The sequence below is a fragment of the Anopheles moucheti genome, chromosome 3 (genome assembly GCF_943734755.1).
Source record: "Anopheles moucheti chromosome 3, idAnoMoucSN_F20_07, whole genome shotgun sequence".
Lineage (NCBI taxonomy): Eukaryota > Metazoa > Arthropoda > Insecta > Diptera > Culicidae > Anopheles > Anopheles moucheti.
This window is the reverse complement of record NC_069141.1, coordinates 40,837,471-40,860,104: the sequence shown is the minus strand read 5'-3', so window position 1 is coordinate 40,860,104 and position 22,634 is coordinate 40,837,471. Positions and strand designations below refer to the sequence as shown.

At 41.3% G+C, this 22,634-nt stretch overlaps 7 protein-coding genes across 7 annotated transcripts in view; 2 read left to right on the top strand and 5 right to left on the bottom strand.

The window, feature by feature from the left end:
• Positions 1-95: 95 nt before the first annotated feature.
• Positions 96-5,273, bottom strand: LOC128303651 (Golgi phosphoprotein 3 homolog sauron). Its single transcript, XM_053040689.1, has 4 exons — positions 4,293-5,273; positions 3,053-3,299; positions 2,488-2,663; positions 96-2,364 (listed from the first exon to the last, which is right to left on the bottom strand). The coding sequence occupies exons 1-4, from the start codon at positions 4,494-4,496 to the stop codon at positions 2,116-2,118; spliced, it is 876 nt and encodes a 291-aa protein (XP_052896649.1). The 5' UTR covers positions 4,497-5,273; the 3' UTR covers positions 96-2,115.
• A 291-nt stretch (positions 5,274-5,564) lies between these two features.
• On the bottom strand, positions 5,565-6,529 carry LOC128304514 (uncharacterized). Its single transcript, XM_053041708.1, has 2 exons — positions 6,396-6,529; positions 5,565-6,169 (listed from the first exon to the last, which is right to left on the bottom strand). The coding sequence occupies exons 1-2, from the start codon at positions 6,408-6,410 to the stop codon at positions 5,675-5,677; spliced, it is 510 nt and encodes a 169-aa protein (XP_052897668.1). The 5' UTR covers positions 6,411-6,529; the 3' UTR covers positions 5,565-5,674.
• A 949-nt stretch (positions 6,530-7,478) lies between these two features.
• LOC128302157 (probable ribosome production factor 1) lies at positions 7,479-8,776 on the top strand. The gene has a single exon (XM_053038907.1). The coding sequence runs from the start codon at positions 7,586-7,588 to the stop codon at positions 8,717-8,719; it is 1,134 nt and encodes a 377-aa protein (XP_052894867.1). The 5' UTR covers positions 7,479-7,585; the 3' UTR covers positions 8,720-8,776.
• Positions 8,777-8,811: 35 nt separating this feature from the next.
• On the bottom strand, positions 8,812-9,583 carry LOC128302158 (methyltransferase-like 26). Its single transcript, XM_053038908.1, has one exon. It carries the CDS (start codon positions 9,491-9,493, stop codon positions 8,858-8,860), a length of 636 nt encoding a protein of 211 aa, XP_052894868.1. The 5' UTR covers positions 9,494-9,583; the 3' UTR covers positions 8,812-8,857.
• A 279-nt stretch (positions 9,584-9,862) lies between these two features.
• LOC128302691 (methyltransferase-like 26) lies at positions 9,863-10,498 on the bottom strand. Its single transcript, XM_053039555.1, has one exon. It carries the CDS (start codon positions 10,496-10,498, stop codon positions 9,863-9,865), a length of 636 nt encoding a protein of 211 aa, XP_052895515.1.
• A 2,665-nt stretch (positions 10,499-13,163) lies between these two features.
• Positions 13,164-14,835, top strand: LOC128305032 (uncharacterized). The gene is made up of 3 exons (XM_053042310.1): positions 13,164-13,834; positions 13,906-14,380; positions 14,443-14,835. Exons 1-3 carry the CDS (start codon positions 13,164-13,166, stop codon positions 14,833-14,835), a joined length of 1,539 nt encoding a protein of 512 aa, XP_052898270.1.
• A 391-nt stretch (positions 14,836-15,226) lies between these two features.
• Positions 15,227-22,634, bottom strand: part of LOC128302690 (trypsin 3A1-like) — a 13,638-nt gene continuing 6,230 nt past the window's right edge. Inside the window, exons 2-4 of the mRNA XM_053039553.1 lie at positions 16,466-16,504; positions 15,899-16,054; positions 15,227-15,830 (exon numbers count right to left, since the gene is read on the bottom strand). Of these exons, the coding sequence (XP_052895513.1) occupies positions 15,227-15,830; positions 15,899-16,054; positions 16,466-16,504 (799 nt within the window). The remainder of the gene's footprint in view (positions 15,831-15,898; positions 16,055-16,465; positions 16,505-22,634) is intronic.

Below are 22,634 nucleotides of genomic sequence, written 5' to 3'. Positions count from 1 at the left end.
ATCCTAGTAAGGTATCGAAAGAGTTCCCAGGAGAAAGTTAGTAATACACTTTCATCAACGCGTTAAGTAATTATTTGCTCGTGATGGTTTTGTTAAAGATTTTAACCAATTTATACTTTTATTTCTTTACATATCTTGTTTTACTTATTTACTTTAACAATAGGTTCGACCTACGCTGTCTGTTTCGCTATGTACATGTTTCAGTTGTCTATTTAAATCCGTTGTAATTGCAGGAAAAGGACCTATTCCAGCGCTACTCCCGTTTGTGGGCATCCACACGCCGCGCCTCGAGATGTTCAGATTATGCAACTTTCAGATTGTTTGATTTCAAATTTCGAAAGCCCTTAACCGAAACGAATGAACTTGTTTCCTTACACTATCGCTACATGTGTTAATTGTAGAGAAAAAATCACTTAAATAAAATTTACTAAAACAACGGAAAACAAAGTTAGAAAAAAGTATCGCTCTATCCTTAAACACGATAGTGAAGAATGTTTCGTATCGCTTTACAATTAGTTTGCTTTTGGGCTCCTAGTGTTTCGATCCAGTTTCCAAAAAGGTGGACATAATGCACGCTTGTCTAGCTTTGTGTTTGGGATTGGGGACCGGAATTTACGTGATGTTCAAACTCAGTATCGTATCGTTCTTTATTGACTTTCTTTTCGTGATTACTTGTCCCCTTCTCAGCGCGCTCAATTATGCCCTACAGCAACGGTTAGCTATGCTTCTATTGCTATAGATATTTTGAAAAATGTTTTTAACTAGATAAGTGATTAAAAAACGTCCTAACCTTTCATGTTCGGTAATATTCTTCTCGGTCATTTTGCTTTTGCACCTATAAAATCAAGTTTCCAAAACGCAACGGAACAAAACTATCGTTCGTTCAATAGTGGAATTCCTCCGTACACACTACACTGCAGACGATTATCACGTGTACGGTCGAACATTGAAATCGAACAGTACAAGTTGGTTGGTTTTGCTGATAAATGTATGTTATGTGTTGCTTTCCTTTTTCGATGAAAAGTATGTGGAACGTTAGGAAAGTACGGAACTGAAATGTTTTTGCTTAATAATAAACCCTTTACGCAGCTAATCAAGCAACAGTAAACAACAGTTTGAAATAGTGTGTACTAGAGGTTTTGATATATTTACCAACAAAACTTAGAAGATGCAGCTATTCGTGAAACGAATAACATTTCAGTACCTTGACTATCGAATGTTTTGCGGGTATTAGTTAAATTGTGTCATCTGCTTCCGTTACGGCGAACTTGAATGCATGCAAGGCTTGGCTAATTTTACTCGATTGTGGGAATACAGCAGCAAATCAATAACTGTTTTGTTTAGTTACAGTAGTTACGTTTGTGACCATCGCACGCATGGAGTACCACGAAAGCGCCCGGTTGTTATTGTTTTGTTTAAACGATCTTTATACGTGCCGGAAGATGTTACGGCGTTTGCAATGGCTATTGTTTCAATCGATTACTTCCTGCGATGTAAGCATGTGTTTCGAAAACGACCACAGCTTCCCCCTAATGTTATCCGGCTGTAAGCTTATCGCTATCGCAAAAATTTCATTATAATTGCATCGCTGCGTTCAAAAACTTACTAAAAAATCACAATTGTATTAACTCAATTTTTTTCTCACTTGCAAATTCGTGTGGTCGTGGCAAGGTTGTGTTAATTACTGTTTGCTGCTGCTGCTGCTGTTAGAGCTGATTGCTAGTGGTCCCATCCTATTGGCCACAACTAGGAGTTTGGATTCATGTACTGCACGCCCTTCGGAAAAACCGTTGGAAACAAACCAAACTGATTGGTAAATCTTACTACTCCTGAGCACCTGCCATCCACTCCCATCGTATCTTGTTTATCCGCAGAGGATCCTCCCTCTACTCGTGTGCCACGTTGATGTAGCGTACGGAGATCGGTTTTACAGTAAATGAGGGCTATTGTATCCCCAAAAGCGCACATATACATGTGAATCGTAGCACAATTGCGTTCCGTCGGAAAAACAGACTGGTATTGCTCTGTCTTCCGCACAGTGCCATGTATGTGTGTGTGAGTGCGCGCGGTCGCTATATTGCGTCTAGGCAGAACTAGGAAGGGTTTGCTCTTATCTTACTTGGTAAAGGCCGCAAAGACGGCCCAAATCACTTCGTTGGCGTTCGATTTGGAGGACTCCGTTTCGAAGTCAAGATCGAGCAGCTCCCTTACCCGTCGCATCGCCAGCTCGTAGTCTTCGTCGTTGAGTGGCGCAAAGGCATTTTCCAGCACGTCGCTGGCGTGCGCTAGCAGTATCAATGCCAGCATTCGTTTGCCAATCCGCTGAGGATCGTTTACCCACTTTGTTAGGACCGCATCCTGTATCTGCAGACGTTCATTGTAGGAGAAACGAAACGATAGAGGCAAGATTAAATCATCCTGAGCACGTTTTTGCATTCGTGAGACGAATACTTGTCTGTAACCAAACGCAAGCACACAGTTACATACCTTTTTCACCAACCGGCACTTGATAACGTTATCAGTTAGGGGATGTGTCGTCATATCGAAGAGGAGAAAATTTTGTTTCTCCGTCGTTAGTACACCCTTTTCGACCAAATTCTTCGCTAGTCGTTCGCGGACATTTTTCAGTTGATAGCGTATCTTAAGCGGATTCCATGTTTCCCCTGTGCGGCATATAAATGGAGTAGTGATTAGTACCATGCTTAAGAGGAGGTTGTCTAATGTGTAAAACTTTCCATATTACATCAACTTTTAAAATAACTATTAGGTTTATTATTAAATTACGTTATAACATCCAATTACTGGAAATTGTTTAATATGGATTACAGCTTACAAATAGTATAAACTTCATACAAATTGTAAATAAATAGCATTAAATAAATCGTCAACGATGTTTTCATATTAAAGATTCACCATTCCGTGTGCATACTACACATCGGATGTACGATACTTTCTTATCATAAAGCAAAGATAACATGTGAACTAATGGTGAGAACCTCGAGATATTGACTTAAGAATTGGCCTACAGTTGAAGACTGATCGGCAAACTTACCGCTTAGATATTCGATCCAGCTCTGAATGGTTTCCGGTGGGTACGTTTCTTTAATATGTTTCAAGGCCTCATCGAGCAGTACGTCACCGGTTGGTGTGTCGGATTTGAGGATGATTTTCCGCGTGCACAAACCCTTTCTTCGCATACCGGCACGCTCTAGTTCGATGCGTCCACGCAGCCCCAATTCGATCAGAATGCAACCACGCAATCCGCTCGATATGCAATCATTCCAAAATGATGTATAACCCTGTTAGAAGGAAACCCAAGAGTTGAGAAATGCCTAATAAATTTAATTCATTCATCATATAACAATAATTTGTAGACTTGTTTTTGGCGACGTTCGCAATAATTCTTTTACCACCAATTAGGTACGGTAGATAGTAAACAGCTTATCAATGTCAACTGTGTTAAGGCAACTGGTTGCAGTTGGTGTAACAAAAAGGCACTATTTACGCAAGAAAGTTGTTTACCTGGTGAACGTTGAAAAAGAAAAACAATGCCAAGCACGATTCACCTCACGGATAGACTGTAGAACAAGTGAAGTGATTGTTTTATTTGCAAAAACAAGGTAGCCTTAGAATTGAGGAAAATGGCATGCCTCAGTTGGGACTGTTGTCGGTGCGCAAACGAAAGTAAACCAGGGGAGTGCTGTTGTACACAAAAAGAATATACCGATTGCGATAAAAATCCCCTTTTTGTGGTGAATCGCTGTTTCAAAAGAGGCGCAGTAATGCCACATTGGCTTCTCTGTAATGGGGCTATTTTCACTGCGATTACTACGATGGCAAACTAATAAACATTATCATGATCACAACGACTCACCACACGGTACGTACAAGGTGGTGTTCATAACTTTTGTGCGGAATGATGATATGGGACACGAATTTAGGAACAATCAACTCCGAAAGCGTGACCACAAAAAATTAACACTAATGTTGGGGAGCTTACGCCACTTAACAGAGCAAAAGATTTCATGTGGACAAAAAAACCTCTGACCACTCATCTAGCGAACAGTGATTGTGTCATACTTTGATTGCTAAGGAAAACCGATACATCTATTGCTTCTCAGGGCTATCGCACGGCGAATAGCGTTATGTATGTGACCCTTTCATCTTAGAATGCATCTGAGATTCCAATGATTAACTTGCGATACATTTCAGATTCGCGACTCGGCGGACCAGCGACGCTGATTGATCGCTCTGTCTCACTATCTCGACGACACGTTACCGTCTATTCTTACCTCTTTATCCTTTAACCCAAGCAGCAGCACCTCTTCCATCAACGTTAGCCGCGTTTCCTTGGAGTCGCAGTCTTCCATCTCCTCCTCCTTGTCTACCTTGTTATCTTCCTGATCGACGTTATTCGCCGCAGATGAAGATGATCCTCCATTTGATTCGGTGTCGCGTGCTTTTACACGTCTCACAAGCCCGTCCGTTCGATTCATCTTTTAGCTCCCCGTTTGCCGTTTTAGGCCGCCGTCCTCGTCGGTGATGTGATTGTTTTGCTGCGCTGTGTAGAGTAGTCAGCCTCCGCTGGGGTTACCGACTGACACCTGACACGGTGGTGGTGGTGGTGGTTGGCCTTTCCTTGCACTCTACACTTTTTTCCACCAGCCTGTCTGCCTTCCTTCCTGCCCCACCCCAGCCAGACTACCACTTTAATGTACGTGTGCTGCTATTACCACCGCATTTACGATGACCGTGGGCACACGCTGATGGATTGTTACTGGGCCACAAACAAATATGCACAAATACACTTTTTTCTACGCACACACGCGCAAAACTTCCTGCACTTATTAGATCAATGCTTTTCGTTGCTGATCGCGCATACTTCAGATGACCAGAACGGAATATGTGTATACAGCTGGATGAGAAACAGTGCCCCTGATTTTAAACTTGCGATTGGGAGTAAACTATTTCTGAATTCTGCTTGTTCGGGAGCTTGTCTCAATGCTGGAGGAGATGGTATTGGAACACAACCAACGTCGCACTTTGCGTCGTCGTCGTTGTCGTTTGGAGCCCCTTGGCAACTTTCCAGTCCCCGTGTGGTGCTCGTTCTCACATCAGATTTGATTCTTTTGTTGTTGACCGTGGGTCAGTATTAGCCTACCTACACTTAAATCTTGCAACAGCCAAACCTATAAACCCGGGAATGCATTAACGCTCCGTTTAGTAGGGTGAAAATAAATAATATTGCATTCACTATTGGTAACACGAAACACGGCAACGATGACGACTGCTGCAGCAGCAGATAGGAAAAAACATGGCGGATTCGTGGAACGATTTAAATGACAGAAGCTATCCAGAGCTCCCGTCAAGCTGACAATTGTCGTGGCAAGAGCAGGGCGGTTAATGCAAGGTAGTTATATATTTATACCTTGGTACATTCCAAAATATAAACAGCCTTTAGGAGAATTGTATACCGGAAGCTACAATGGAGTTAAACGGAGTTCTTCCGAAATACAGAGAATATCTTTAATGAATTCATCACATTTAACGTTTACAGAGTTTTGTTACAGGTGTTCGGATGTAAGCTTTGCTCGTGGTGTACCGAGACAAATAGTTGCAAAGCGCGAAAAACAATTTGAATTGTATGTAAATTGTAATGAACCAAATGAGCGCCCTACATTTCGCTTTCAAAGGTGTGTTGATTAACCCGTATGTACTCAGCTAACTTATCGATAACCTCCGTTTTGAACTGGGTATACAGAGCGGGTTGTAAATAACGGCTTTCCGAAGCGATTGCTTGCCAAAACATCAGGTTGCTATCGGCTTGCTGTTCAACTACCATCTCAAACGAACGTGTGATTTGCGTGAGAGCTCGTAAAATCTTTTGTTTGTATTCTAGATCCTGTCCATTGGAACGTCGAATTGCGTTTTGTATCGCTGTTACTCGTTGTGCTGCAGTGGTTCTTGCCTGGCCGGATCTGCGACGGCCTGGCTGTCCTTGTGCGTTATTAGCTGCAGGTCTCTGAATTCGTGGCGATCGACGAGGTACTCTGTATTCGAATTCAACAATTCCCACCTCGTCTGCTAATTCAAATTGAACATCTTCTACTGATTCAACTCGTTGCTCTTGCGGTACAAGCAGAACTTCCTCTCCGGGAAGCAGTTCTATCTGTAAACAAAGTAGCGTTTTCATGTTTTTATGTTATCTTGTATCTTCGTGTGCAGTACACTCGAACGAGTAGCTCTTCACGAGCTTCACCGTATAAAGTGGATAACTAAAACGTTATTGTTAAAAACACTACTACATATTTTGATGCAAACAAATCGCAAAGACGGGAAGCTTGCACTCCATAACCCTTCTGTTTTTCGCTTGGGGACTTCTTGTTAATTCTTACCTCATCTTCGTTCATTTCGGGGTACGAAAGGAAATTAAATTGGTATCCAGAACGCAGATTTCGTCGATTTACATGCACACGATTTACAATTACTAGAAGAAGCCGCTGTTCTGTTTATGTTGAACGCACTTGGCAAATGATTGAGCGCGCAGTTATCTCCAGAAAATCAAGACGCGAAGGACCCAATCAACAATTCGTTACTCATTTCGCACCGTTCCCTGTTGACAAAGTCTATGTAAAATCTGAGTTACTTCCGAGTTGACGCAATGAGTGACATAATGTTTGGGATCAATCAATAAGTCGATCAATTGCTTTAGTAGAAAAGATATTAGGGCCAAATATCTAATACAAATAAAGTTGTTTTACGAAAAGCTTTAAAAAAAACAAATGGACCTTTGGCTTCGTTGACTTGAGGCAAAACTTCAAGAGTTTTATGTTTAAACAAAATTGATTTAAATTTTAGAAAATAATTTGAAGCCGTCTCCACATTGGCCACGTTTTCCGTGGTACCGCGGAAAACGCGTATAACTTGTATGCCACTTCGCCGCGGTCGCCAGGCAAATCTTCGCGGCAGGCTGTCAATCTCCGCGGCAGACTGTCAAACAGGCGCGGAAACGCGGCTTTGTTCAACATGGACAACGCTGTGGAACAGCAGCCGCGGAAGATTTGACAGCTGACCGCGGAAGATTTAACAACGCGTATAACTTTCGTTGATAAATCTCCCGCGGTCAGCTGTCAAATCTTTCGCGGCTGCTGTTCCGCAGCGTTGTCCATCTTGAACAAAGCCGCGTTTCCGCGCCTGTTTGACAGCCTGCCGCGGAGATTTGACAGCCAACCGCGGCGAAATGGCATACAAGTTTTACAAGGCCCATGTGGAGACGGCCTAAGAGTTGTCTATTATTCCAGAATCATAATCATACCATGTCCTGTGTTATCGTGTGGCTTTAGTCAAAAACTGAACGAAGATAATTTAAATTTTAATTTTCCTTCATTCATTTGTTTGCTGGGTATTGGTGCAAGTGGGGCACTCTCGCCATTTCTCGTTTGACATTGCAGTCAATTGTCAATTTGTTGTCATTCACCGGCACCTTGAAAACAGAACAACAAACACAACGTGGTCGCCGAACGCCGTGTTGCGTTCTTATTATAATTCAGTGTAATTCGCTCTTTTTGGAAGAAAAATTTAAAAAATGTCGAGCGATGATAGTGATAGTGATGTGGAAATGGAACCCAAGCCGACCTCCTCGAAAAACAATGGCAAGAACAAGGCGGACGAAGTAAAACCGAAACGCAAACGTTTGCAGGATTATCTGGATGAAAAGGCTGCCCTGGAAGTAGCTGAACGCGCGGAAGAGTTGCTGCGTTTACGCCGTCGAAGAGGCCTTGCGGATGATGAAGAAGATCCACAGGAGACAACATTCCCTGTGATCAATCCGATAAATTTTGTGAAGAATAAAGAAATCCGTCACAAGCGCTTCAAGCGGCTCCAGACCACGAAGAGAAAGGAGGAAAAGGCAAACAAGAAGACTCGAAAATTGGAAGGCCTACCGTCTGCTCCGACCCATACGATCGAAACATTGCGAGAGCAGGATGTCACCACGGTGACCAACATCGAGGGCGAAGATCAGGAAGAAGTGATGAACGATCTGGCAAACGATGAATTTTGTGAATATTACAAGAAGAGCTACACACCGAGGGTGATGATAACGTTCAACGCGACACCACATACTGTTACCCGTGAGTTCGCTTCCTTGCTGCGAAAAATGATCCCGAATGCGTCTACATTCAGACGTAATAAAACACAGCTAAAGCGGGTCTGTAAAAGCGCTATACGCGAAAATTTTACGGACATTTTGGTGGTGAATGAGAACAAAAAGAAACCGGAAGGTTTACTGCTAATTCATCTTCCCGAAGGTCCAACGGCACATTTTAAAGTTAGCAACTTCAAGGGTATGAAGGACTTGAAGCGTAAAGATACGGACATTACGACACACCGGCCGGAGGTGATTTTGAACAATTTTACAACTCGCCTTGGATTAACGATCGGTCGCATGCTGGGTGCATTGTTCCATTACGAACCAGAGTTTCGTGGGCGACGAGCGGTAACATTTCACAACCAACGCGATTACATTTTCTTCCGGCACCATCTGTACGAATTCGATAAGAACGGAAAACGCGTAAAGCTACGGGAACTGGGACCACGTTTCACGCTGAAACTGCGATCCCTGCAGGTGGGATTGTTCGATGGCAAATGTGGTGATTACGAGTGGATGATCACCAACAAACGACACCAGATGGAAAGCCGACGAAGATTTTTCCTCTAGAATAAAGTATTTCACATGTGTTGGATCGAAATCGAGTAAATTTGTTCTGGTTTGTTATTTATTTATTAGTTTTAATTTATGATTATACGGTATTTCATGTAATTCATGTAATTAACATTGAATTGTTAGCCTTTAGTTTTATTCCTTCCTCCAAATTAAGCATTTGTTGTTGGCCGGCATATCGATCGATTCTTGCAACGAGATTCCTTTATCAATTGCCATTTTACACAAATCCCTCGTGTCGCGTATACCCCATTCCGGATTTTGCCGTCTTAACGAAGCGTCAAAGCGTACATTACTTTCTGGTGTAAGAAGGCCGTCCACGGCATACGGTCCATAGGTGATCAACAGTCCGCTTCGTTTAAGTAGTTCCGATGCATTATGAAACAGTCCCTTAGTGCATGCTATCGGAGCAATGTGTAACATATTGATGTTGAGCATATAATCGAACTGGTTGGCACAGCAGCGTTGATTTACGTTGGCTTCATTCTGCCATTCACTGCAGGGCTGTGAAACGTCGATAAAAATCGGAAGTGCAAGGTTCTCCACTTCTTGTCGATAAGCGTTGATGCTGCTGAATAAGGTCGTATCGAATTCCGATGGTTGAAAAGTGATGTTAGGGAATTCTTTGGCAAAGTAAGCCGCATGCACTCCAACACCGGATGAAATTTCCAAAAGTCGAAGATTGGGTTCGGTTTTTGATAATACTCGCTTTAGCACATTCAGAATCGGATCTTTGTTTCTTTCGGCGGCTGGAAAAGTTATTTTTTTCATGATGCTGCCATATGGGAATATTTTTAGAAAACGGTTAGTTTCACACTACACTCAAACTATATAACACACGCATGATAGTTACCCTACAATCTTGTTAGCCAGTTCGCAGGAAGAGTGAGTAATCAGCAATTGCGTTGAAAATGATTGTAAACAAAGGGGTTGATACGCGATGCAGTCACCTTGACAACGCAACTTTTGACTTTGACATTACGAGATGGAAAACCGACGAAGAATTTTCAGAATCGTTTAAATTTGTTGTTTGAACATTTCTTTATTTGATGTAACTGATGATTACGGTGGCTACCGTATTGTCATGTTTGAACAATTTATATTCATGTTATTAACAATCAATCTTTTTTGCTCGGTGTTTTATTCTTTCTTCCAAATTAAACATTTGTTGTTGGCCGGCATATCGATTAGTTCTTGCAAGGAGAGTCCTTTTTCAATTGCCATTTTACACAAATCCCTCGTGTCACGTATACCCCATTCCGGATTTTCTCGCCTTATCAAAACGTCGAAGCGTACATTACTTTCTGGTGTAAGAATGCCGTCCACTGCATGTGGTCCGTAGATGATCAACAGTCCGCCTCGTTTCAGTAGTTTCGATGCATTATGAAACAGTCCCTTAGCACAGGCAATCGACGTACCGTGTAACATATTGAAGTTGAGTATACAATCGAACTGGTTGGCACAGCAGCGTTCATTTACGTTGGCTTCATTCTGCCATTCACTGCAGGGCTGTGAAACGTCGATAAAGATCGGATGTGCAACGTTTTCAACCCCCTGACGAAAAGCGTTGATACTGCCGAATAAGGCCATATTGAATTCCGATGGTTGAAAAGTGATGTTAGGGAATTCTTTGGCAAAGTAAGCCGCATGCACTCCAACACCAGATGAAATTTCCAAAAGTCGTAGATTGGGTGCGGTTTTTGACAATACTCGCTTTAGCAAATTCAGAATCGGATCCTTGTTTCTTTCGGCGGGAAAATATGTTATTTTCTCCATGATGCTGCAATGTTATTAGAAAATGCTCAATGCTTCACACTACGCTGAAATTATAAAACACACGCATGATAATAACCTTACAATCTTGTTGGCCAGTTCGCAAGAAGAGTGAGTAATCAGCAATTACGTTAAAAATGCTTGTAAACAAAGAAGTTGAACCTACTTGTGCTGCATCAGGCACTGCTGCACTTATTCTTTTTTCACAAGAGTTTTCTGTATTCTAGTGATCTTTATTGCGATAAGTTGTTACAATTTTCAAAATATTTGAATACAGTTCGCTGTTCGGCGGTACTATAGCAATGAGGCACGATCCCGTTTCTGTCGCTCTTTTTATTGCCTCTGGATTGACTGTCATTTTCTGATTTCAAAACCAAACTCGGTCAGCCAACCGGTCAGATTTGGTCGTACGTAATGAAATTGTTACTGTTTTAAACCAAAACTACAAAATAGTTACATCACATAGAACGTAATAATAAGCGAGAAATGAAACGATTTCATTATCTCGTTCCACAGTTTCGTCAAGAATAAATAAATTCGAATATTTGATTCTCAACGTATTTTTTGACAGCGAATGCTGTCATTTCAAATGCACAGCATTTGGACAGTATTTGGCTGCGTACGTAACATTCAGCGTGCTTGATGTAGAGGCTGCATGGGACCATGCACGTGTACGAGCAATTGTTTGTTGGCCTGAATGGTGGATAAATTCAAGAATAATATAAATAAATAATTATCGCATGTATGTTTGTTGCTGTTGTTGCACTGTTGTATTACATAATTGCAAAGGATGATCTGTTAGCAATTTTAAAATGTCCTCGTGAAATATTGTAATGTACCGCAACCAGTATATTTCGTTTCTGAAGATGTAAGAGCTTCAATTGACAAATTGTACAACGTTGTTGGAATGAAGTGAAGCTATGTAATTCACTTATTTTATTCCTCTGTTTCGTGTTTTCTTTATTTTCGTTCGCTTTGTTATTTAGTCGTTATAGTAGCACAATAATGCCGCTTCAAAATGAACCATATTAGCAATATGTTTGGTTCAATCGGGCTTGGAATTGGATTTTGCTTATGTGTATGCTTCGACTGCACTGCACTAGAAGCGGGAAGTCTGGAAATCTTGATCGGTGCCTTCTTCCCAGGTTAAGCACAAGCTGGAGAGGTGCCATCTGTCCGTCATGAGCGTCATCTATTAGAATGCAAATTTCATCCCGTCGATGCGGTGTTACTCCATCGCATTTTGCTGTCGGAAAATGTCTGTACACATATATGTGTGTTTGTGGGAGGGTATTTCGAAAGATTGTTCCTTGCATACCGCTTAGCCACAAGCGCCGGTGAGGCGATGTTTGCGTATCAATCTCCTACCCCGCGTGATGACGTTCTACGAACAGGGCTGTTGCTAGATGCTACACGCTGTGGGTCGACGCACTCGGTGGCGTAGCTCAATTACCGAAAAAGGACCCCGGCTGTGGTTGAATAGGAAGGAGGGGCATATGACGGGTCAGCCGGATCTCAAGGTGAGAGCGTTTGAAGTAAAGTGTAGCCTTACAGCTCGGACTCGGAGGCGGAGTGTTGGAAGGTCGCCGTACCGGTATTGTTGATCTTGGCCAGCCGCGTTTTGGGTGAGACTGGAAGGTGAAACAACATCGTATCATAACCGGCGAACATCCTTGGGGTGTGGATGTATGTATAGTCGGTCGGAAAATGACGCCTACATAGTTGGATTCAGCAACAACAACGAGCGTGCTGAAACACTAGAACACTGCAGACAAGCAACTCTTGCTCCGCATTATCCTACTTCAACATCATCATCATTGATAACGGAGCGCCGTAACGAAGACAAGTGGACATGGTTCGATTCCTTCGACGGAACGTTCAGCCCGGACACGGATGTGCCGAACTTCCATTGGAAAGCCGTAACTAATAACTTCCAGTTTGCTGATGTTGGCTGTGCTCCTGGAGCAAAACGAGTGCGAAAGTGAGAAGCGGAACCGGAAGAGAGTGAAGCTCTCCGTGCATGCATAACATGTGATTTCTTATTAAACAACAACACATGCATGGGGATATTAATTTAAAATATGGCATTCAATATCAGTAACACGTGGATGAGTGGCATATGTTATGGGAGAAATCATCCGACGCTAGGAACAATTGGGTCCACGAGTCGTATCTCACTATGTTCAAAGGTGGAAAGTTAACCTTTCACTAGCTGGAATGGAAACAGAACCAGAGGAATGATTTATTTATTTGTGTCTTATGCAAAGGGATGACCAACGTGAGGGAAAAATGTGGGAAACAATTTAACAAAAAAGCGACTTCAAAGTTTTGTAATGAAGAATGAGAGCAGCAATCCTTTTTTATCATGTATTACTCATGGTAGAATGAGTAAAAATATAAATCAGAAAGTTCTTACCGAAAGTAACAAACTAAATTTCTGAAAATTTGAAATTTATCGGAAATTGGAGAAAGTTGCAATAGCAGTAGGCTTTGAATGTTGATAGTGTGCGTTCATTTGGAAATATCGATACGGTATTTATTGTGCTAAGCATCCGGTAGGACAGTAGTTGCCGGTGAACACATGCATCTTATTCGGGATATTTGAGTGTAGAAACGTTTGGCGCTAATTTCCAGAACTATTGTTGCAGCGGCACCACATAAATCTAAGATGACTTCCTGCGAGAGAAAGAGACCTTCAAAATTGTGTCGTCGTACATATTTTCTGCGGACAGGCACAGCTCCTACGATTTCGGAAATGGTCAACGAACTAGGCCCTGATTTGGCGAGCGTTGTAATCGGCACCTTGGAGCCAAGCCAGCGGTCCGCAGTGCAACAAGATTGCACAGTCTTGCCGGAAAGAGTATCTCCGCCACACGAATCCGATACAGTTCGTGGACAGATACATGACCATATTCTCCAGATTGGCGGTAAAATCTCTCACCGTGTGGACGGATATTGGAGGCAACGTATGAAACAAACTGCAGCAGCGAGCGTCAGTCCAGATGAGGTGGACTTTTTGAAATTTGAATATCGTCAGAAAATTAACATCGCAAGGGACGAGGAGCGTAAGCGGTATGACGAATTGTTGAAAACGATGGAAAAGGCACTAAAGGAACGTTTCTGGGAAGAGAAAGGTGAACTGCACCGTTCATATGCCGAGGCCAGAAAAGTATGGGGAGAGTTTGTGTGTCGCAAGGTACGAAAACAGGCCAAGGATATGCTGTGCAAAATTGCCTGCTACTATAGGACAAAGTTGGAGCGCGAAGTAACTTGCCGAATGCAACAAGAGAAAACCCGAATCATACAGGAGATGGAACAAATCGTCAAAACCGCCGTAGAGTAAGTGTGATACAGTTGATTAGCTATTAGTAAAGGGAATTGCACCGAATGAATTCTGATTTTCATTTCAGCCAGCAAAAACATATCGACAATCGAGCTATTCAGTGGTTGGTGTACCAGTATGAAGAACTCTTGAAATTTATCAGTGAATATAACAAGTGTCTGGATACGGTAGAAATGACGCGAGAAATTTGCCGACTGCATTGTGGCCAGCAAGTGTGTCGCTCTACTCAGCTTTCTACGACTTCGTTGATTTTTGAAGATCAGCTGGAGCATCAGGAGCCGGACGTAAACAATTCCTTAATGGCGGATCTTGAAGAAGACATTCAAATAGTTTCAACCAGCTTGTCGAAATTCAATGTGTTCGTGGTGAATCAATGCTTACCGGAACCGGTGGCTGAGCCAACCGTTTCTGAAGAAGAGAGCGTGTCGACAACAACCATGGCAGAGTCTCTGGTTGGTTACGAAAGTATCGTTGATGAGGACAGTGTTGCGTCTACAATTGAAAAAGTAGTCATCGGAGGACTAACATATGCCCAGCCTAAAGTAAGTAGTTTACATTCTCCGAGAGATCGATACTATGTAATGTTTCTTTAAATCATTTTTAGTACTATAAGAAGGTATATAACGATATGTTCCGCGACGTTGTTATGAGCTGGGAAACGATAAATGCTTCTGAAGGAAATCGTGTTCAGGATAAGAGCTGCAGCGTGAGCAGTGATGATACGAAAACAATTGATTCCGAATCCGGCCGTAGCGAACCTAGTTATCGCGAAAGCTACGACCCGATAGTGGAAATAAACGATATTTTGGGGCTGAAAGAAGATGTACAGCCAGCTGAAGAAACGATCCCACCAGAGGAGTTTGGTGAGTTGTTTGATCTTTCGAAATCTGTGGAAGAGATCTCGTTGGTAGCCGAGAGCTTTGCTGTACAGTACATTCATGCCACTAGTGACGATTTTGAAGCAATGTTTCCGAAAAGCAGTGAAGCGAACTCCTGATGGTTTAGAAATGCTATTCATATTTGAATGGCTGGGGTAATAAAGGAATGCTGATGTTTAAAATTCCTTTCATAAGAAAATATCTTCTTTTACAAATAAAAAACGCTTGTTATTATTCCATTGGCCTTGTTAAGTGCTTGGTTTAACAAGTTAGAGGTGCTAGCTCGAACTAGCTACTCAATGTTTGACAATTTTAAAACAAAGTTTTCAACAAAAGCATCCTTATCGGAAAGACAGCAATAACAATTGAGCATCGGTGAAACAGAGAGTACCAGATGTGATATTATTGCGTTCTGCACATATTTCGTGTTTCGGTAAAAGATAATCCACAATGTCGGGCATGTGTAACTTTTTTTTTTTGCATCAAATCCCGGATTAAAATGATTCGACACTAAAAGGCTTCTACTTTGTCCGGTGCTTCGGATACACGTTCTACCTGCAACGTGCGTTCGATCCACTCGAATGCTGTCGAAACCTTTGCGTAAACTCCCGGAAATCCCGGCTCGGCACATCCCTTACCCCATGATACTACTCCGGTCAATTGACCGTCACACACGAGCGGCCCGCCCGAATCTCCCTGGCAGGAATCCTTGCCTCCCTCGTCGTACCCCGCACATATCATACTTTCGGTGACGCGTCCAATGCCTTCGTACACCTCGCCGCACCGTTGGTGGTTGGTCAGGGGAACACTGGCAGCCCGTAGCACGAGAGAAGATTCATCCGGATTGTGAGTGTTGCCCCAGCCGGAAACTTTGCACAAGGTACCATCCGACAGTTCTGCGTCACCTTCGTTTGTCGACGGTCTACGCATACGAATCGGTTGAACCGTTTCGCTGAAATTTAGCGGTTGGTCCAGATGGAGTAGTGAGAAATCATAATCACTCCAAGAATTTTGCTTCGGATGGTGAAGAATTCGTCTCACTTTGACTGATCGACCACCATCGTTTACATGGGTGGAACCGACGTGAACCCAAAGACCGAGGGCGTTGATGGTTCTGCAAAAATGCCAATGGAATCAAAAGGGATCAAAATTGCCTTAAGCTTCTGTTTATGGGATTCTCACCTTGTGCAATGGGCGGCAGTTAGTATCCATTCAGCGTCAATAATCGACCCACCGCAAAAGTGTCTTCCCCGACGTAGCGACACCTGGTATGGAAAATCACGAATATCTACTGGAACACCTCCGACGATACGTTCCTCGTTCAAACGATCGCTGATCACTGCTGGCGAGTTTAGATCGTTCGCATAAGTAAAAATAACTCTGTAGTTTAAAAGTGCTGTCACTGAATATAGAATTGCAAGGCAAAACTTCATTCTGATTGTCGTGTTTGACTGTATCGAGCGAGCTGTGTTTTATATACCAGGGGTAGTATTATAGAACATCTCCCCGGGGGTTCCATTTCTGTTGATAACTAAACTAGGCCGGCAGTTTAGGCCAAGTATGGCCAAACACCGATCGTTGTATTTTGAATGAGCTGTTTCATTATAAACTGTGTGATAATTATTTTAACATACGTTGTTCGTGTGAGTGAAAATTCTATTCTTATTTCTTTAAAGGTTAAACACATACATGTGCCGTATATACGATGTTACCTATAACAATATAGTATTTTTTTTATTCGATAGAAATTGCCAGGCCGTTTTGCCTATAACTACTGCTAGCTTATAACTAGTGGCAAAATCTGATGTATAATCCACATTCGTTTGATGACATTTCCTCCTCCAAACAGTAACAAACCTTTTAAAAATGTATATATTATAATCGCAATTAAGTTCTTGCTATATTATTTAGAAAATGCTACTTTATCGTAAATCAATGATTATACATGGATCAGTAGCTATATACATAGCTCGAATACCGTCACAATAGAAGCGTTAATTATTCGACACTATCCATGGATCATTCCATTTTTTATATCGTCATATGACCGGAACTGCCGATCAGGAAGGGCTGTGCACCATTTAAAAAAAAGTTTAGTAGTAGGGTTCTATTTCAGGGTTATCCATTTTTTTCACTGGTTAGACAACGTAAGGTCAAATTAAGGTTTTGTTGAAAAATAATCTTACCTTGCCACTCCACGTATTGTGGTCGTTTGTTCCCGCCGGCTCAACCGCAACAGTTGAGTTCGATACCGTTTTCCAGTGATGATCTTAATGATTGCAGTAGCTCATGATACATAATAAAGAACTGGTCCCACCAAATGTCATCAATTGAAGTGATTGATGGTTTGTGGTCTTCCTTCACGCGAACGATCGTAAGCATCGAAACCGCTATATTTCAAACGGTTTGGTGACGGATTTTCGGACGATGTTTTAGGCAGAATTTGAACAAGTCGCAATTTTTGTTAAACTCGTTCGAATTTATTGCAGCTTGCTGTGTTGAATCCGATCAAGAAGAGGTAATTCCCTTCAGAACTACTCGTATATGAAGATCGCGATCGCTAGCGCCCTCTCCCGGAACCAACCGTTACTTGTCTGACGTTCCGGGGTGTCAAATTGCTTTGACACTTAGTGTAGCATCTTCGTATACTTTTTGTAACTTGCGATAGACTTGCTGTGAAAAGCTATGTTCTACGCATTAAAGAAGAAACATTTTGAAGCAACCAAAAGCATATGACGGAGCTATAATTTTGAATCTGATATAGCTATGCGTTTCTGGTTGTATACTCTTTGATTTAGTTCATGTAAATATATCCTTTTTAGACGTGCTTTAGTGACAGTGGTGTCGGTTTTCGCACGACAGCACCTTTACCAAACTTTATTCGCACCGTTTGCTAGTGCTCAGAATCTTTCATGAAGCATTTGCTTTTAGTTCATAATTATTAGTATTCGTGTATCATATTTTTTCTTCTGTATAAAGAAAAAAAATCTTAAATATTACATTTTCCAGCTTATTGAACGGTTTTTGGACTAGATATATATATATAAAAACCCTTTTTATCAATCTTTTGCAACGTTTTCTGTATATTAAGAACCTAAAGGGATGATGAAATTGTTGCCCATCACCAAAAATTTTTGATTGTCGCGTTAAGATCGATACAGTCAGAACAGCTAAGAACCTGAGATGTGGCCATAGGCATCGTTTAAGATAGCCGATTCATGGTGACCAATGTCCTGATCCATATGGAGGCCATAATTTATCGTTTGCAGTATCATTGTCCACAACCTCAAACAATTGCTCATCCTTCTGATAGGAATCGCGTTCCACGAGCGACACTATTGTTTTGTAGTTGCTGCCACACGAAATTGCATTCGATTGCGATTTGTGCATCGATGCAGTGTTCAACGGGCGTCCATATTTGCAACTTTGAGTATCCGGTGGGAGAACGATAATTATTGGTGTCAAAATTTTCATCTACTCTGCGCGGTGCTGTAGAATGCAGTGCCATTTTTGTTGTCACCATCACATTTCCCTTTCGCTACCTTTGCGGTACCATTGTTTCCATTCGTTGCAGCGGACAGGCAAGCAAAGTTGCGGCCGGAATTTCCTTTTGATGGTGCTGACAAACCTTTTCCCGGCTTCTCCCTATCGGCCAACAGTAATAGGTGTTCGGAACGGTTGCTGCCATCGAATGAAACATCGCCGACAGCGACAAATGCAATTATGCTTCCCTTGTTTTACTTGCATCGTTCGACCGGGGAGGGTGGCACTTTTCTGCGGTCGGATCCCGGTACGGGCGCGCCGTCACTGTTATGTCTGGGACTCGAGTTTCATCCAATTATTTGCTCATTTGCAGATCTTCCATAAATGCATTCGTTCGGGGGCAGTTTTTCATCACATCTCCCTGTGATCCCGTTCTGCACTGTTGTCTCTTGTGCAGTTGCGGTCGAAGGCCCAGTGAAACTGCGTGTTCGCTGATGCACTTGCACATTGTCGTTGGTTGGTTCTATCGTTGCCAGCGTTGGAGCACATTTCGTGTCTGGTTTATAGCAGCCATGGTCAAACGAATTTCAGGGTCAGTCGTTATGGTTTAGGATAGACCGTCCAGTGCGTGCAGATAAAGCATGGGATGGCCGTGTTCTTTACAACAGGCATTGCACGGGGAATTTATTCATTAGATAAATCTTCGTTTATTTCTCTTTCATCGTTAGGAAAATGTTATCCTCGATTGCATACCACGTTTGTAATGTAACGAAAATGAAACGATTGCACGTACAGCATGTCTTCCGTGTGATTTTCCGAAAACATTAAGGTTGAACATGCATGTAATTTCTCGGCCAACGCATTTTTAGTATAATTATTCGAATATGATGTGTTTGTAACAGTTATCGGACCGAATTATCATGTTGATGACAATGTTATCCTTCGGTCGACACGAACTAATTTCGATAAAGGTAGTTGCGTTGGACTCTATCGCAAATTATAATTTTCTGTTTGAATGCATTCGTTTCCCGTTATTGATAGTCGCTCATCACCAGCGGCCGCAATCTGCTAGGAATGATGCAGGAGCAACGAGGTTTCCGGAAAACGCAATCTGTGCGATTGCAATGAATTGAATTGGATTTTTTTATTTATGTTTTGCTTTTTGATGAGTGCTCATTACTTTTATCTCATTACTAACTACTAATGAAGACTATAAAAATATGTATAAAAAGCTGTAATCATCTTTGATTCAGATGTAGGGGGTATTTTTTTATGCGCAGAGAGTTTTGAAGCATCTCTGTGCACTAATAATTTCAAGAGAAATTAATATTAAACATGTAGTAAAGCAAAGCAAAAAATGCTTCAAAAAAACTCCAAATCTAGCATTATGATGTTAGGATTGTTTTTGTTTTGTTGTTTTTTGTTGCTCATTGCCAATCTTGAATCATAGAAGCAACTTTAGCCTGATATGGAATATTGTGAGGCAGCTTAGAGCAATATCAAAAGTTATTAAACTAGTATTTTAAACAGTTGATCAAAATTGAAAAGCCCCGGAAGAACTTATAGAGTTACCGAAGTTAAGGTAAAAGTATTAACAACAAGTGGAAAAATAAAACCTAAACCAACCAAAGACATTCTAAAGGTATACAAAGAATGGGGTATTCTTCATGTGTTATCAGTTTTATTTATATTTATTTTGTCAGGTTGTTGATAAACTTATCAGCAATATTGCAGAAGAGTTTGAAGAATAACAGGTCGGCTGATAATTGTTTGGCCTGACACATATATCGCGCTAGATGATTTATATCCATATTATATTTTGTTTGTACCAACCTACAAACGAATTCTGTCCAAATTTGACAGCACTTGGACAATAACCTAATAAGCTAATGAGCATTTTGTGTGACGCAATTTTTGTGTTTTGAGTAATCATAAAGTATAAAAAAAATACTAGATAAAGTAATGCTTTTTGAAGGGGAAAAATACAGTTAAAGCCAAAAATTGGCTTGATAAGGAGTTTTTGGACACTGTTCCACCAAAATCAACCATCAAATATTGGTATGCTAAAATAATGGCAAAAATTCATGAATTAGACTACGAATTGCTTCGCCACCCACCGTATTGGCCAGATATGACCCCCAGTGACTAATTCCTTTTCTCAGATCGCAAAAGGATGCTAGCTGGGAAGAAATTTTCGTCGGATGAAGAGGTGATCGCCGAAACATAGGCCTTTTTTGAGGCAAATGATAAATTCTACTACAAAAATATGTAACCAAAAATTGAAACACCGCTATAATCGGTGTATCACCCGCGAAGGAATGTATGTTCAATAAGAAAAAAATTTTGCAAAAAAAAGTGTTTTACTGTTTTACGCCAAACAATTATCAGCCCACCTGTTACTTTTATGATTTGTATGTTGAATAAAATCTATATTTTTAACTAATAAAAATGTTCAATGGGAGCACCTTATACGCGGAAAATACTGTGCTTAGAAGTTTAGAATAGCATACGCAGAATATACATAAACGCCAAAAGAATGTTTAACCAATTTTTAGTTTTGTTTGAAATTGTAGGTATGCAATTATAGATTGTTAGTTTTCTCTAAGCATTCAAAGCTTTAGAACAATAAATTTATGAACTCTAAAATAATCTATTTATTGCGTAAAAATTATGTTGCAACCTGCTTTGGCTGCTCAACGAGAGAAGACTACTATCTCGACATATAAAAGTGGTTACCGTTAGCTGCCTTTTCCACAGTATCATGTTGTGTGTTGATATTCCTAAAGCATCACCTGATGCTGTGGAGTGACGTTGTCCAACGCTGGAGCAGGGTGTCGGATGCAACTCGGTTTATGTATTATAAAACTATACATTTATAGCATCCAAGCTTCTACGAACTGGTTTAAAGTAAGAGTAGAAAAAGGGAAAGCACTTCGCCAGTTAAAAGAAGATTTCATGGGTTCATTGTAACACACAGTCATCACTCGTTGGGACATCACTCTTATGAAACTGTACGAAAAGAAACTAAGAGGTCGTAAGGTTCCAAAATCTTGTTATTCTTCATTATTGGATGCGTATCGAGGGTATTTGGAAAACCATATATGAAAGTATTGATTTGTCAAAAAACATGGCTTCGTTAAAGGTTGTTTCGTGCATGGAAGCTTTACTGTGTTGAAATCGGCACTTGTTTTTCAAGATACCTGAGGTAAAATCACATGCTCATGTCCAAAGTGCGTTACATTTGTTTTTCCTACAGTAAGGGTACCCATTTTTCCTGGTCAAAAAGGGGAAACAATTACTATGCAAGAATAACATGATTGACATATTGCATGCATTACTGTTCCCACGATGAAGTTCACCTGTACCATACGTTAGCCGTGCAATATGTACGGCCTAGTCCTTTTACTGATCGTACTGTCAACTTTTCATCAACCTCGAACCGGTTCTGCGTTATAAATTATGGTGGTTATAGAATGGCTCAACGTAAGAGATGATGGATGCTGGCTGTTATTCTTGTAGATGTTCTAACTTCAGTTTAATCGGTGAAAGGATTTTAGGTCTGTTTTCATTACCTAGCTAAACGTGGATTGTTTAAGCTTTTTTCCCCATATGTCCTTTGCTAGATATGGGTTTTGTTCCAATTCGGGTTCCTTTAATTATTTCTTTAAGATTGATATATTTACCATGGTATCTTTAAAATATTTTTCCAAATCTTCCAGGGTAGCTTCACTGCTGGTAAGAAGCAGCATGTAAGGGCCAGTGGCATAATTTCCCTCTTCTTATTTATTATTCATGCAAACTTTTGCCTCGCTCGGCACACGACTACTGGCTGACTTTCGCCTACGAACTGGGAACATTTTGACACTTGCTGTCCCTCGCTCCAGATGGTAACTGGTACCAAAGAGGACTGGACAAAAATTGAAGCTACCCAGTAACAAGCAAAAAAAACAAAAATCCAGCTGAAAAGCAACCGTCGACGGTGACACTGTTTTATTTATTCAGCGTAAATTTTATTACTTGCGTCGACGGGACTTGACTGGAAGTGCCGAAGTGCGAGGATCACTTTGGTTGATTTCATAATGATAATGACCGTCCGTAAAAGTATTTCATGGATCCTTCAAATTAAAAGCATATTATTTTAACACGATTTATACCGTCACGGGCATTCAACGAAGTGGAAAGTGGTTGTTGTTGCGCTGGTTATGTGTGGTAGGACGAAGGTGTTTTGTGTTGCAGCTCGGAAGCAGTAAAAACAGGGAATCCACTTTCCACACGGCAGGTGCTACTCATTATTGCGACCCGTGCCGGGGATCAAGTGAAGCGAGAGGCATGATATAATTTATTGGGTACGAACATTTAACCTGTCCGCTCATACACTTGTTACTGGTATCTTTTTGGTGTTATTCATGTATGAGGATATTGTTGAATTATTCTA

Excerpts from the sequence above, each read along its gene's own strand:
- LOC128302158 (XM_053038908.1), bottom strand. The coding sequence starts at position 9,493 with ATGAAAAAAATAACTTTTCCAGCCGCCGAAAGAAACAAAGATCCGATT.
- LOC128302157 (XM_053038907.1), top strand. The coding sequence starts at position 7,586 with ATGTCGAGCGATGATAGTGATAGTGATGTGGAAATGGAACCCAAGCCG.
- LOC128305032 (XM_053042310.1), top strand. The coding sequence starts at position 13,164 with ATGACTTCCTGCGAGAGAAAGAGACCTTCAAAATTGTGTCGTCGTACA. Across the intron at positions 13,835-13,905 it reads ATCGTCAAAACCGCCGTAGA|CCAGCAAAAACATATCGACA; the intron begins GTAAGTGTGATA and ends TTTTCATTTCAG. Across the intron at positions 14,381-14,442 it reads TAACATATGCCCAGCCTAAA|TACTATAAGAAGGTATATAA; the intron begins GTAAGTAGTTTA and ends AATCATTTTTAG.
- LOC128302691 (XM_053039555.1), bottom strand. The coding sequence starts at position 10,498 with ATGGAGAAAATAACATATTTTCCCGCCGAAAGAAACAAGGATCCGATT.
- LOC128303651 (XM_053040689.1), bottom strand. The coding sequence starts at position 4,496 with ATGAATCGAACGGACGGGCTTGTGAGACGTGTAAAAGCACGCGACACC. Across the intron at positions 3,300-4,292 it reads TTGGGTTAAAGGATAAAGAG|GGTTATACATCATTTTGGAA; the intron begins GTAAGAATAGAC and ends TCCTTCTAACAG. Across the intron at positions 2,664-3,052 it reads CTGGATCGAATATCTAAGCG|GGGAAACATGGAATCCGCTT; the intron begins GTAAGTTTGCCG and ends TATGCCGCACAG.